The sequence below is a fragment of the Notothenia rossii genome (genome assembly GCF_949606895.1).
Source record: "Notothenia rossii genome assembly, chromosome: 9".
In the NCBI taxonomy this organism is placed as follows: domain Eukaryota; kingdom Metazoa; phylum Chordata; class Actinopteri; order Perciformes; family Nototheniidae; genus Notothenia; species Notothenia rossii.
In genome coordinates this window covers 14,097,165-14,112,054 of record NC_136907.1, presented here as the reverse complement: position 1 = coordinate 14,112,054, position 14,890 = coordinate 14,097,165, and the positions used below count along the sequence as shown (strand labels likewise).

The 14,890-nt window shown below is 39.2% G+C and overlaps 1 protein-coding gene across 1 annotated transcript in view; it reads right to left on the bottom strand.

The window, feature by feature from the left end:
• Positions 1-14,890, bottom strand: part of nsg2 (neuronal vesicle trafficking associated 2) — a 30,121-nt gene that overhangs the window by 13,484 nt on the left and 1,747 nt on the right. Inside the window, exon 3 of the mRNA XM_079648178.1 lies at positions 11,026-11,136. Within this exon, the coding sequence (XP_079504304.1) occupies positions 11,026-11,136 (111 nt within the window). The remainder of the gene's footprint in view (positions 1-11,025; positions 11,137-14,890) is intronic.

Below are 14,890 nucleotides of genomic sequence, written 5' to 3'. Positions count from 1 at the left end.
TGTTTGTCGTTAAAGAACATCAAAGGTCTTTCTCCCGCATGTATGCAGTATGAAGGAGTACAGCGCATGTTAAGCAGGAGATAGATGCTAGTTATGCTAATGCAATTAAGAAAGGTCTCTATGGAGACAAAACTTCAAAGGTTTTGTCTATGCATGCTGTTGTATTGGTTAGAGGAGAATGTGCTCTTAGGGTATAGACTTTAATTCAAATAGCAGGTGGGCTTAAAATGACGGAAAACGTAACACATAAAGGGGTAAAAGAGACAAAGAGAACAACAGCATTAACAAGAGCATAATGAATAAACATGTCTTCCTTTTACAGAGTGATGCTCAGTTGCTCCTAAAATATGATCTGAAACCTTCTGTGCTCCAACACCTAGACAACATGTGCACTGAGGAAATAGACAGTACTAATCGATAACGACAACATATCCAAATGCATCCTCAATAATGTGAACATAACATTTGCACACACGAACACACACTAATTATGAATCATTAATATGTCTCCGAGGAGTCACCAAACATCTGGATTAGATTTGCTAATCAGCTCCTACTCTGCTGGATGAAGACGTAGCAAGAGAAGACATATTATTAATGATAGGACTTCCTTTGCATACACACAAGGAAAGAACACAAACACACACAGGACACTTAGCGCACCTGAAATGTTGTTTACATCACCAGACACAGTTCATTACTCTAATGTTTCCCGAGCTCTCGGTCTCATGGGTATTGTTTATGTTCCTGCATATGTTCAACATTCAGACAGCTGTTTGTGTGTGTGTGTGTTTGTGTATGCCTGTGTATGCCTGTGTGTGTGCGTGCATGTTTGTTAGTTAATGTGCAGGGCTGCTACTTTGGCAACTTTCATTTGTGCAAGTTCAAATCATATTGAAATCTTCTTAAATTTGATAAACAAGAGACATTTTCTTTCCTTTTGAAATATCAACCAATAATACATTTTATTTGTCATATCTTATCATAATCACAAAATAATGGTGTTGAGAGAAGAACTTAAAATATGTAGGAAGGATTGTTGTAGAGTGGTGAGATTTAGGGGGGGAATATGAATGCAGTTGGGAATACGAGAATTGAAGAGCAAAGCTTTAGGGGTAAAACTGATGATGGGGAGAAGCTGTAAGCTGCTTTCTACCCTAATAAATCATTTCTACCATTCCACAGTCAGTAGAAAGTAATGAGAGCATTTCAGCCAACACACTTTACAGTTAAAAATGATGTTCAGAATATGTGGCTTATCAGCATTAAATTATAGATGGGGAACCAAAGGCACATGAATAATAATTATGGTAATGGAACAGAAAGAGGACTAATGATACTAATAATAAATGAAGACAGTGAATATGCGATGTCTGGACTGAGAGTACAGAATGATTTACATAATATATGGTAGATCGATAGAGAGGACAGACGTGAGAGGAAACAACGGAGGAGTGAGGAGTGGAGGGTCGGAGCACTCATCCGCGCTCTGTCTGTCTCCTAATTGCTCCCATGGCTCAGCTTGTCAGAACAGCGGCAGCGAGGTGAAGGACTCTGGCTGAGGACGGGTGCACAATGACCGCTCACCTTCTTTCTCCGCTGTATCTAGATGGAAAATATCAAAGCCTGAGTTTTTCTTTGGCTCACGTCTCTATTTTTATTGAATGAACAGATTTTGCCATACACAGAGCATGCTCCGTCGAGCAGCAGGAATGTGTTCTTTGAGTCTTATCAGGCAAAAATGCATCATATCTCAGGGCTTCAATGAAAAGATAACATTTTATTCCTACACATGGAAGAAACTAAAGGTATATAAAAAAAATAGGGGACAGTCTAGAGTAATCAGACCTATATTTTGCCCACTTGACTAACCCTATACTATTACTATACTATTACTTTTAGTTTAGTTTTGAAAGCACTAAGAGATGAAAAAACACTGCCTTGGCGACCACAATCCGCTCATAGGGCACGTTTTGTTTCATTTAAGTCAGGAAAGAAAACAGATTTTTTAAGACATCCTTTGAATATTGCTAGATCAGCATCAGGGACTAATTACTTTTTTCCTCCGGCAATGGCCTAATTTTCCACCAAAATGTTTTGAAATACGCTCACAAGTCTGAGAGATATCCCTGCTAGCTATTCAAATAAAATACATGAGTAATAATTATGTCCGCAGGCCGTTTAAAACCAGCCACTTTAAGAAACTGTGACTTCATTTGATCGCTTCACTATGAATCTGGGGACGCTGCATTAAATAGATTGTGCTGTTACCATTCCTATCCTGGGCTGACTAATACAGAGCACTTAAACAAATCCAACTGCATATGAATATGTGTGCCAAGAGATTTAATGCTGTCCGACTGCGTGTGCTCGTTGGCCATCGATCAGGCTCGGGAATCCTTTTTAGCCTTGGCAACCCCTGAGTTAATGTTATAAGTCGTACAATGGAGGGTGGATGCAGCCACTGTCCTGTCCTTGTATAAAAACAAGACTGGATGGTCAATCTTAAATGGATTTCAGTTCCTTTTTTTCTGTAATCACAAATCTGATTCTCTCTTCGTCCTTTGAGATCAAATTGAATTTGCGAAATGTCAGTGCATTGTTTATTGAACGGATAAAAGAGATAATATATTTGTATATGTATTCACATCTGCTGATTTTGATAGGCAGACGGTGATTAGAGTCTGCTATCATTTCAGGTGCTGCTTGATATGGGATCTGAAACAAGATGTAGAACCATTTGGACAAATAAATCTTCCCAAATATCACTCACACAGCAGCGATGGCTTCCTCTGTTGTTATCTGTCTCTCTGGCCGTTTCTCAATGTTGAGTATACCTGCTGCAGAGCCACTCTTTCAAGTGTACTAAGGCCCCGAATGCTGGGCATTTAACATGCAATTAAACAGTCCTTCGGCACCACTCGATGACGTAGTATACTTGAAATAGTGGCTCTGCAGCAGCTATACTTGACATTGAGAAACGGCCGCCTTTCCATCTGGCCCTGGAGATTGTGAGTTGTCAGTCCTCGCGGCCTTTGTAAGTGTCTGTCAGCTGACGGGGGACCTCTTTGCTGTTACAAATGAGTCAGACTTGTTTTGGCTCTGGTAGGGCAGGCTGACTTAACCTGCACTCTGTTTGTGGTTCAGTGGAGTGTGAAGAAGCATGTATGGCACCATCCGGCTGTACTGTATGCTGGATGGTGATTTGATTGATTTACAAAGTTGAACAATTCCCAGCATGTTAAAACAGCATCCTCTTCCTCTCTGTTTTACACTGATAACTGATGTTCTTGCTCACATGAAGCCAACACAACCATCATATTGAGCTGAGGCCGTCGAATACACAACCAAATTATAGTTAAACAATGCCGTTCAGCAAATTTTCACTTCAAGTGTGTGTGGGCAAGCCAAGGCTCTAAGATCTTGCAATCACATCTGGCTCGTTCAATTTTTCAGGAGCCAATATTTAACAATAAGAAGACTGTGAATATCTGCCAATAGGAGCTGGCAAGGTTATAAAAGAAAACTGTGTGTGTTAGAAATGTTGAAAAAGGCTTCCCAATACTGAATTTGATGAGAAAGCATGAGCTTATGACGGGATGAAAAGGAAGATAGTGGAAGGACACAGAACAGAGATCAACTGGACAGATGGTGAGAGAGAGGGGAAGTGAAGGAGGAGAAGAGTGATGGAGAGAGAGGGAATGATACAGCTGGACGGAGAAGAGTTAAAGAGATGAGAAGAGAAGAAGATTAGTCGAACAACGATAGCCTTTAAGGTTAGCAGGTTAACAAACGAAGCCTCACTTCTGGTACCATTTGCTTACATTATAAGCTCTGAATTCAAGCAAACAATAGCCGCTTCAAATAACATTAATGTAAGACGATAACGAAAGTCAATTCAGCTCAGTACTTGTTAAACATTAGTTCCATTGTGCTATAACTAGATAGCTCTAAAGTCTAAGGTTGTCTTAATGTAGTCACCTTTTCATTTTCTTCGGTGTTACTGAAGGATCTGCAAAGATATACAGTACAGCACTAGCTACAGCATACTAAGGTTACATAAAGTTATTTCCGGCATAGAGTAGTTGTTTTGCTTCTGATGAAAATCTACACAATATTTCTGCATCACATATCGGATTGAAATATCTGTATGAATATAACCCCTAACAGAGAGGCAGAGATTCTATATTTATTTAAAACGGCTGCCACAACTGATGGTACAGATATCCTTTCAGGTCTCCTCACGAAGAAATATATTAACTGTGGTGATCCCTTAACCTCATATAAGTGAAGTTTATTTGAATTTTCCCAATTGTCCAGTAGTCCTCTATTGTTTTGTTTTTTTAATGTAAACATGGGAATCTTATACATACTATAAGATATCATGTTTGCATTTCTATTGTGAACAAGGAAGAATCTGAGAATATGAAAGTCGATATTATACTGTGTAATAAATTAACAAATGCAAATCAGTTTTTTCCAAATGACATCTCCATCTCTCCATGTTATATGACTAGAACCATATTCATACCTTGCCTTGTCACAAGAGCACCTTGACTTTAGTAAACTGTCATCACCATTGTCTTCATGCAGCATCCATACTTATACACGATGCAAGCAAAACTTTTTTGAAACAACTCAAACCAGTAGAAAGAAATATAGAGTGGTTTTAAATGTATAGCTAAAAATATGACCATAGTGGGAGGATAATGCTCACATGAAAACACATTATGTTCTCCCTTTTCAGAGAACTTGCTGTAGAGTGCAGCAGAGGAGTTTTCACACTGTTGCTCCCACACCAGAAAACACAAAGCATCCGCCCTCTTCTCCCTTCAACAGCACACAGGCTCCAGAGTACAACACGAATGCTGAATGTAAATCAATTACTTACTCAAATGAATGTGTTTTTGCGCATGTGTGATAATGTGGGTGTTTAACTGAGAGCAGATAGCCTTGAACACTCGCTATAATGACCCTGCTTTTATTTGTCAATACAAGGAAGAACAATATGTGGAATGGGAGGCCGTGCGAGGTTTTGAACAACAGCAGTAATTACCTGAAACCTGACAAACAGTGGAGGCCTTCTGTGGAGGCGGCAGAATGCAGCGAGGCTCTTATCAGAAGGCGAGGTGGAGGTAATAATGGGATAATTGTTTTGGACCTAGCTACCTCTCCCGTTGCTACCTGCTAACTTCTGCTGGCACCGACAGGTTCAACTTGGCAGTATGGAGCTGTCATGTGGTCCTCTGTCTGTCTGTGTGTTTTAGGAGGTTTGTGTTGGAGTGTCAGACCTGCTACGAGTGTGTTTGTTTGGCAAAGGTTGGCAAATGATACCATGTTGTCTGGATAGCGAGAGAGCCAGAAAGCAAGCAGGACACAAATTAAATCCCCCTTTCATCAATCTCCACACCTGCATCTCTCAATCCCTGCCAGGATCATCTTTTACTCTGTCAGGTTATCATTTTCAAGGATGCTCTTCACGGCATTCAGAAAGGCAGCAGTTGATTGTGGTGCAAGAAAGAGAAAGTGGATAGACATTTTGCAGAAAAGGTCATGAGCTGAATATAAATCGTAAAACACAGCAAACACCACCATGCAGCACCTTTCCTCTTTCCTTAATGTCATCCCAAATGGATCCCAAAGAATATTACATTTCTGTGCTCACTGCAATATCAATATTTGAGCGCGCATTTTTATTTAAATTGAAAATCAGGACATTTTGACAAGAAAACCTATTGGAAAATGTGCTTTGCAGTAAATCACACTTACTATTATTATATATTTGCTAGTACGAACACAGTTTTATTCTATCTCCTAGAAACTGCTTGTATAAAAAGTCATTTAGCAACCACACAGGATTAAAACATGTATTATTATGACCTGGGAAGTCACAGATACTGTATGTAGATAGTGAACTTCTCAGGAGAAATGTTATCACAATATATGATCTTGCATTACAATATCTGTTTGTATGAACACAGCATTATAAAACCTTTATTTTGATTTGTTTACCAACCTTTGACAGCATTTCAATTCCTTAGGGTTAAACCTGGTTTTAACCACTGCCAAGAAGGTTATGTTTTCTTATCGTCAAATAACTTCAGTATTCAGGATAACTCTAGTATTTAACTTATGTATTCATCATTCATTTACAGGTATCATTTAGAATTATCTATGTGACACAGGCTTAAGGAGAGGTGTTGCAAACAGTAAACAGTATATGTCCACACACTGAACATCTTCTCACTCTCCAAGTTCGGTTTGCTCAACATGCTGGGAAATTCAGGAGCTTGTCGTTCAGTTTTATTTCACGTAGTTAATGAGAAGGGAAGACGTGCCCTACCCGGTTTGTTCAAGGACCAAAACAACTACAGAGGATACGCTCTATCTCAGGTCTGCTGGGAGTAATGAGGGAGACAGGGGGAGGAAGGGAGGGAGGGAGGACGGTAAGTGATGACACATGAAATTGGTCTAAAGGGAGGAATCTTATGGAAACAGAAAGGGAAGAAGGGAGCAAGAGATCCAGTTGTGAGAAGACATCATTTTATATCTGCCCTACTTCCACCAGATCATCACTGTGCTGTATTTTGATGCTTTTTTCTTTCTGCATTAATGCATTTTTGATATTATGTCGTCTGTCACTCATATTTCTGTCTGCTTTCCTTGCAGGACGATCACTTTGTGCTCACACTACATGTATGGCCATTGTTGTCACTGTGGATTAAAAGCTGCAACTACACACCTGTCTGTTTTTAAAAACAAGCGGCACTGTATTTAAAAATAAAGCAGCTTCGATCAAAAAGGAAAAATAATTGCAGTAAGTACAAACATGGGAGAAAGAAAACAGGGGAGGAAAGCAGAGGAGAAAAGGGTGAGGGAGAGAGGTAAGCAGGAGTGAGGCGGTGAGGGAGGGCAGATTAGAGAGCATTTTACACTCTGAGCTCTTCATCCATCAACACAATCTGCAAAGCTTTGAAGAGAGAAGAGATGTGCAAGCTTTTCATACAGGTGTGTGTGTGTGTGTGTGTGTGTGTGTGTGTGTGTGTGTGTGTGTGTGTGTGTGTGTGTGTGTGTGTGTGTGTGTGTGTGTGTGTGTGTGTGTGTGTGTGTGTGTGTGTGTGTGTGTGTGTGTGTGTGTGTGTGTGTGTGTGTGTGTGTGTGTGTGTGTGTGTGTGTGTGTGTGTGTGTGTGTGTGTGTGTGTGTGTGTGTGTGTGTGGAGACATGCCTGTGTGTCTGCAGAATCAGCTCTGTCAGTCAAGCAAAGCGTACCTTTCAGATGAGCGCCCAAAACGAAGTGACATTGCTCAAAATCACACGGACTGCAATGCCTTTCTGCCTAACAAAAGCTGATATGGTGTGGCAAGACGGAGGTGACAGTTAAGTCTGCCGCAACATTTTGGAGCAGCTCTGATGAGCAACAAGTTGGCTCAGCATTGCTCCATTGCAATGTGTGCATTTTTAAAACTGTCCGGGTTTCCTCCCCCCTAAGGAGCAACACTGCAACAACACAGGTCTCCAAAACACCTATCTAGTAGTGTACGATCCCTACTGTGTTACTTTGTCAGACAATTCCATATCAGATCAAAATCTATGCAGCAAATATGTTATTATTCTAATATGTGTCTTCCTTGTCAAACCTGGTGCCTACAAGGACCACAATGCAACTGCATCACTTTGCAGCTTGGTCAGAGGTTTGTGTACGTTTTGCTTCTAACCCCTAATGTAGCATTTACTTTTTAGCATAATAAACATTTGATCAAAAATGAAACACCATATTTGTGTCAAATGCATACTTCTTGTAAGTGGTAATAGCTGTAAAAAGTTGGGCAGTTATGAAAACATACAGCATGAGATGATAGATAATAATCAAATACCAGACATCTCTTTAATGTTCCTGATTGAATAAAGCCTTTTTGTGCAACATTAAAATCCTCTTTAAAAAGTATCTTGGGTTTTTTATATTATTATAATGAATTATATTGGTCAAACAAAGATATTCCTATCCAAGTATTGCATGCATAAAAGCATATTTATATTATATGTCTTATGATACTGTATATATCAATATAAAATGATGTTACATTATTTGGCAAAAGAGTTCATCCATACCACCCACTCGACCTATATGATGTCAAACAAGCTAATAGAAGGCTGGAGACCTTTTATGATCCTTATATGTTTGTATGATATCAATAAATGAATGCAAGACTTCATGGAAGAACAAGCCTTTGTTCACCAGTGCTTCCATTTCCCAAACACTGAGCTCATTGCCTCGTTTGCAGGACTGTAGAGGCTCAAGTGATGTAGTTTTTCCACTTAACCTTGCCTGTGTGCTCTGAAAGTGTAGCAATGTGTGTATATAGCTTGTGTGTGTGCACTTTAACACAGTGACTAATCCGGACAGATTTCACAGCCTCTTTTGGTGCCATTCTGCTCACACACACACACACACACACACACACACACACACACACACACACACACACACACACACACACACACACACACACACACACACACACACACTTGTATTTGCACTCCTCTGCTTGAGCACTTCTCTCTCTCTCTCTCTCTCTCTCTCTCTCTCTCAGTCAGGGTTGCCATGGAGGGAGGTTATCTTTGCTACCATGACAACGTGAGTTCTCTTTGGTCTCCCCTAACGACAGTGGAATTGAACACACAGCGCTGGGTGATGTGATGTGATGTCTTCGGACCGGAGGCTCAGAGATGCACACACAGCGCAGGAGTCACCTGAACTACTCTGTGCCAGAGAAGAAGGAGTGGTAGAAGAAGAACTCAACTTCTTTTTCTACTAACTAAAAGTAGCAAAACTATTATGTAAAAATACTGCCAGTAAAAGTCCTTTGTTTAAAGTCCTACTCCAGTACCATTGCGTACTGCTGAGAGAGTGATGAGCAACAATCTGTTGTCCCTCGAGGACCTTGAGGCTGTTAGAAACGATTTTAGATCCCTAACACTCAGGACACACACTTTTTGAATCATTCTGTTGAACAGTATATCCCACATGATCATTACTATGAACATTTTCACATCCTCTATCTATACCGTTTTGCAAAACCAGCACTAAACCTACATATTGTACACATTAATTATAGTACTTTTATCTTTTTCAGATTTGTATTTAGTTTTTTTTTGCTTTATATTTATGTTCTTGACATTTCCACCGCTTTGACAGATCTTATATTTTCTCCTAATATGGACATGTTTTGCACTAAAAACCATAAAAGGCAAATTTCCTGTAAGTGAAAATGTAATTCCAATAAATCTCATTCTGATATCAAAGTAGTACTTCCTCTACATGAGATTATCATACCATTACCAATTATTCCATGTTTGTCTACAGTTTTGCTTGTATCTCTACCCCCTGCATATTTTAATAGAGAACTGATTCGATTGCAGATGTTTTTCCAAACCAAATCAGTAGTTCAACCTTTTTGCACTGATTTTATTCTGGGAAATAGAGAGGGGGGAAATGTCAGTAGAAAAATGTCTAATTAGAGCCAAAACAAATGTCTAATTAGAGCCAAAAGTCATAAAAACCGCACACACGAAATGTTTGACTGAAGCCCATTATACTTTTGAGCAACGTGCTAATTACAGCATGTCATCCTCAGGAAAGCACCCACCAAACTCTTTCTCTTCGGAAACTGAACTCAGGATTACATCCAATAATACCAGTGCTGAGTTAATGCAACTGATTTTAATATTGACATTGACCAAGAAACTGCCACCTCTTAAACCCCACGGACCCGCCGAAGGGGCCGAAACCACAACATCTGCAAGCAAAAGCGTCTGAGGGCTTCTTAAGATTTAATAGACTATGAATGTTTCATATCTATGTAACAGGAAGAAACTCAGCTAACCAATCTTTTTTTTTTTTTTAAAACCTCAAAGCTAACGCTGAGCCTCTGAATTAGCCACGGGCAAAAAATATTAAGGCCGTTAGCACAGAACTCTAGCTATACCGATAGATATATTTATTGGATCTGCACAAACAAGCTTAGATAACATCCTGGGATTCCACAGATTATAGAAATATAAGGATCATCACTGAGCGATCTGAACTCGGGACAGGGGAAGCAAATACAGACAACACACGAGTAGCTTTAATGTAGGTAGCAAAACACGGATATATACTCACCTTAGCTGTTATTCTGATCAAAAGTCGTGTTCAATGGCATTAAAACGAGAAAAAACTTGGCTGAAGGTTAATCCATAGGTTATAGCAATGTGTCTGTCACTTTGAAAAAAGTATTGATAATCCATAATTCAATTTTTATGCAAAAATCGGAGAAGAAAAATTAGCTGCTAATGGTAGCCATCAGAGGCTAGCGCAGCTTCCGGTTTTTCCACGCGTCACTATCACTACTTATTTGGTAACCTGTGTGTGTATGGGGAACTTTCCCTCGATTCCATTGGCTCTGACGGTTAGAAAGAGATTTCAATCATCAAAATCGACCAAGGGGGTCCAGAGATATGGAAAATCAATCCAAATGACCCCAGAAGTGGGTTTGTTTTGCTAAATCTCTCTAAAAAGGTAAAATGTCACTTGTTTTGCATCAATCTTGATACAGGGTACTTATTATATGTTGTACTTTGGATTCCTAAAGCTTTTAGTCTACTAACCCATCATCCAAGACCAAGGGTAGTTTTCACTATAAGTAAAACAGAATTGGACGGACACTATAATTTACAGTTTTTTTACTATGTTCAATCTGAATTTTCTTTAAAATAAAAAACATCTATATTGATTCTGACTTTTCTACATCCAACTCACAGGTTTATCATTACTTTGAGAACAAAGATTATAAATGTTCCCCTTTTAGAAATGTAGTTAAGGTCATTTGTTCTGGAAATGTCATTTTCGAGCCTGAGACCTGAAAAACAGGCTTGGGGCCTAGCCTGACTCCATCCCGGTAAAAAGTTCAAGATCAAGGCATGTCCATATCCCACATTTCAGATAATTTAACCCAAAAAAAGTTTATAAACTCATTCCTTCTTACCTTGAGTCTCTCAGACACCCCGTCAGTGAAGCTGATGGTGAACTCCTCCACCTTGGGAACCTTCAGCCTCTTCTTCTCTGTCTGGTACTCCGTCCGAGTTTTCACCACCACCTGCAGGATGGAGAGAAAGCAGTTTAATACTCAGAGATGCTTAAGGTAATATATGGGAGATGCATGGTATTGTAGCAGGAAATGGTTGAGTCAAATTTATAAAAGTCACACAAAGGTCTTACTGTCATGCACTGAGACAAAATGACAAGGTGCAAGGAGGCAGAACAAAATCAGATGTGTGTTTTCTAGAGTTTACTAGAGGCAAAGTCTGCATGTCTTCTGAGGGATTGGGCTATACCTCTTGGAGATATAGACTTATTAGATGCATTAGTTTTTATATTACCAGTATCCCATTGTGTACTGTTTATATATGAAATAAAAATGGGTTTACTGCTTCCTCTATAAACTGGATGTGCATAAGGGAACAACATGATAGATATAATAGTGAAAAGCACATCAGGAGGGCAGACATCCCTCCACAGTGCATACTCTGATGAAGCTGAAATGACTTTAAAAAAGTAATTTGAAAAACAGAGGTTGAGATGAGTTCACAGCTCAATAAACAGAGGTGTAAGTTAGGATTGAAGGGGTGGATAAAAGCGTAGGCTGGTAGATCTGGAAACACATGAAAGAATACACAAAAACAACACATCTAATATACAATATCGGTGTAGGATATTTGAATAGCAGTGAATGTTTTTATTTTGGCGTAGGATCAAACCCAACACAGCTAGAAAAGCACACAGCGAACACACAGGCATGCCAGGCATCTGTTGGAGCTCTGCTGGATGTTAATAAGTTCTGGTGCCCAGAATTTAAGACCCTGATAATCCAAAGGGAAAACATTGTGCTTTTTGTAGGCAGCTACATGTAAAAAAAAATTTTTTTTAAAAAAGGGCAGCACAACCCTGCCCCAATACTGTCAGTCTAAAACTCCTCAAGCAAACCTGTTCAGAGGGAAGAGAGGGGCACGGGGAAAAGAGACGGAGAGAGGTCTGAAACTTTCAGATTTGTCTATTTTTATTTTTGTGAAAGGTATTTGTACAAAATCAGTGGATGCGGTAAAAATGGATGGGACTTCTCCAGCATTCTTGTTTTTTGCCTAAAACCTTAGTTCCTTTCCAAGTGACAAAGTGTTCTTTTGCCGATAGAATTAGGACTATGTGGATAGTTAGGTCGGCAAAACGTTTTTATTTTACCACAGGATATCACTGTGTGTTCCCCCATTTCAACAGGGAGTTTAGGTTATGATTCAGTGTTGTATTGTCTTTATCAGCAATTAACTTGATTTGTAATTGTGATCATTAACAATGGGAATAATGTTCAAATCTATTTAGTGATGATAAACCTGGGTCTTATTTTTTAGCCATCAGTCCAAAACATAAGGTGGACACTATGCATGCATTCATATCATTTCACCTGAATAATCTATTTAAGTATTTGCTTGAGCGCTTTTTCCTCAAATGTTTTTTTCTAATTCTGAACAAATCAGTCAAATGTGTATAAACCTAAAACTATGCATCATTTGTAGTTTTGTGGTTTTAAGTCCTACATGAACCTAAAAAGTACTTAGAAAGCATTACACACCACAATCATTCACTCACTTCAACAAAAAAGTTAATGAATAATATTCCCTTCAACTTCGACTTATAGAAATCCAAATTTCTATTTCATAAAGGCTTGGACTGAACAAAATAATCGCTTTTAGCAGGTTGCGCCTCATCACTGTTACTTTTTAAGAAGGGAAAGTGCTCCTACTGTGTTGTGCATTCACTTTTTATTAATGTGCACACATGGACTTGGCAGATAGAGAGAAGGTGAACAAATGACGAGGCGAGGGAGAGGTGGAGGAAGGGATGGAGGACAATGTGTCGGTGTCGTTCTGGCTAATTGCACAGCTTCTGAGCGGCTCCTTCACTTTGAGGCAGCGCCAGAAACTGCTGTACTCATATACTCGCTCCACTATCTGAATAACAAAGATGTCAGTTGGCCGTAGGAAGCCCTTATCGAAGAGTTGAAGGCCGCAGGAGGGGCACTGAAAACATCGCATTTGATTGGACCCCTGAGGCTCCGCAGCCGCGTGGCCTTCAGTGCATCAACAGCAGACTTCACTGTCCTAACTAATGTCTCCATTTTCCCTCAACTTTGTCTTTCTTTCCTACTCATCTCACAATAACATGTTCAGAGCCCCAAGGTTCAAACACAGCGGGGCTTCATGTTGCTTCATTAATCTCGCTCCTCCTGTACCTCTCGCTCCTTTATTTCACATTACCGAATGACGTGCCTATAAATCACGGTTTCCTCACTTACACAGACCTTTAGCAATCAGCTGGAAAATATACTGAACAAAGTGTCACCTTCTCTGATTAGACAGGTGGAAAAACATTCATTTATGGGCTATTAAATATTGTTAAACAAAGCTTGATGTAAAAGAAATACATAATATGAATGATGCAGTCACGAACAGTAATGATAGGATGAAGGGAAATCTAATTACAACTTGCTCACTTATTATTCCACGGAGGTAGCAGCTCATATTTCACTTGAGAATTTGACCATTTGCATTCCCGTAGTCATGTGTTGTTAATCTTTTAGCAATTGGTTTTATGGACGGAAATGTTGGTCAGTCGGATGAACTACCTTATTACGTTTTCGGTGGATTATCATGAAATGTTGTACAGACATTCCCACGAGATTCTCCAGGAACCATATTTAGTGATCCCCTTGCTACAATAATTATGTATTCATAGCACTTTTGTGTTAGGGCGAGCTTATTTAATATCTGCCACGAGAAAAGAGCAAAGGCATTTTCTTTTATTGTGTTTGATCCCTCACTATAAAGGACGGTACCTGCTGGAAGTCTAATTGTGAATGCAGACGTGTATAACAACTAGCTGCTCTCCATAAACAAGTACCTCATTATTCTAAGAAGTGTACCCATTTCCTTCAACCTTGTTAGCCCAAAATAAATTGCTTTATCAAAGTGTCTGTGTGTGTCCCTGTTGGCAAAGTAATTTTCCCAAAGGGGCTTTGAAATACAACATAATGTAAGTAATGAATGTCAGGGTTGTTTAAAACATTTTACACTAACAGTTTGGTTCCCCTGTACTAAGAGTATCATTTATTTCTCCTTCCCCTTAAAATGCCTACGTTTCAACCTTCACTATTCACTATTTGTTCCGATATACCTACATTTAATTGCTGATATAAACCAGTTAGTTATTTTCTGCTACCTGATTGATACAACAAAATTAACCTGCAGTCTGTATTACCATCAATTGTATGAACTTTAGCGATCACCTGACTTTCATCTCAACTTTTATCCTTCTTACGCTTTCTTTTTTTCTTTAGAGGAAGCCTAAAAGCCTCACCATATGCATCAAACCTCTAGACTCACTGTGCATTTTAATTATGTTGATAGCCCTGACAGGAAGGTAAATGAATCCAGCACAGTAGAGAAGCACAACCTCTGCTTTGAGATTCTTTGAAAATCTATTTACAGATATTCAATTAGTCATGTGTATTAAATGTCTTGATTCACTGTGACATTGTCATTATCTCCGTGACAGACATGAAGTCACTTTTAGATCTGAAGGCTGTAAGGTTTCCAATTCATGTCTGTTTTGTTGAAATAACTTGTGCCACACAGGATGTTTCTCAAGCCAACAGGACGTAATGTTTATTTAAAAAAGCACTTCAGGGCTTTTAAAGTTTTCCTTTTTTCATATCTGAGTGAATAATCGGAAGAGTAAATAAGACATGAATACAGAGGGAGAAGAAGATTTCAGAAAAGGCAGTTTTAACTTTTTAAACT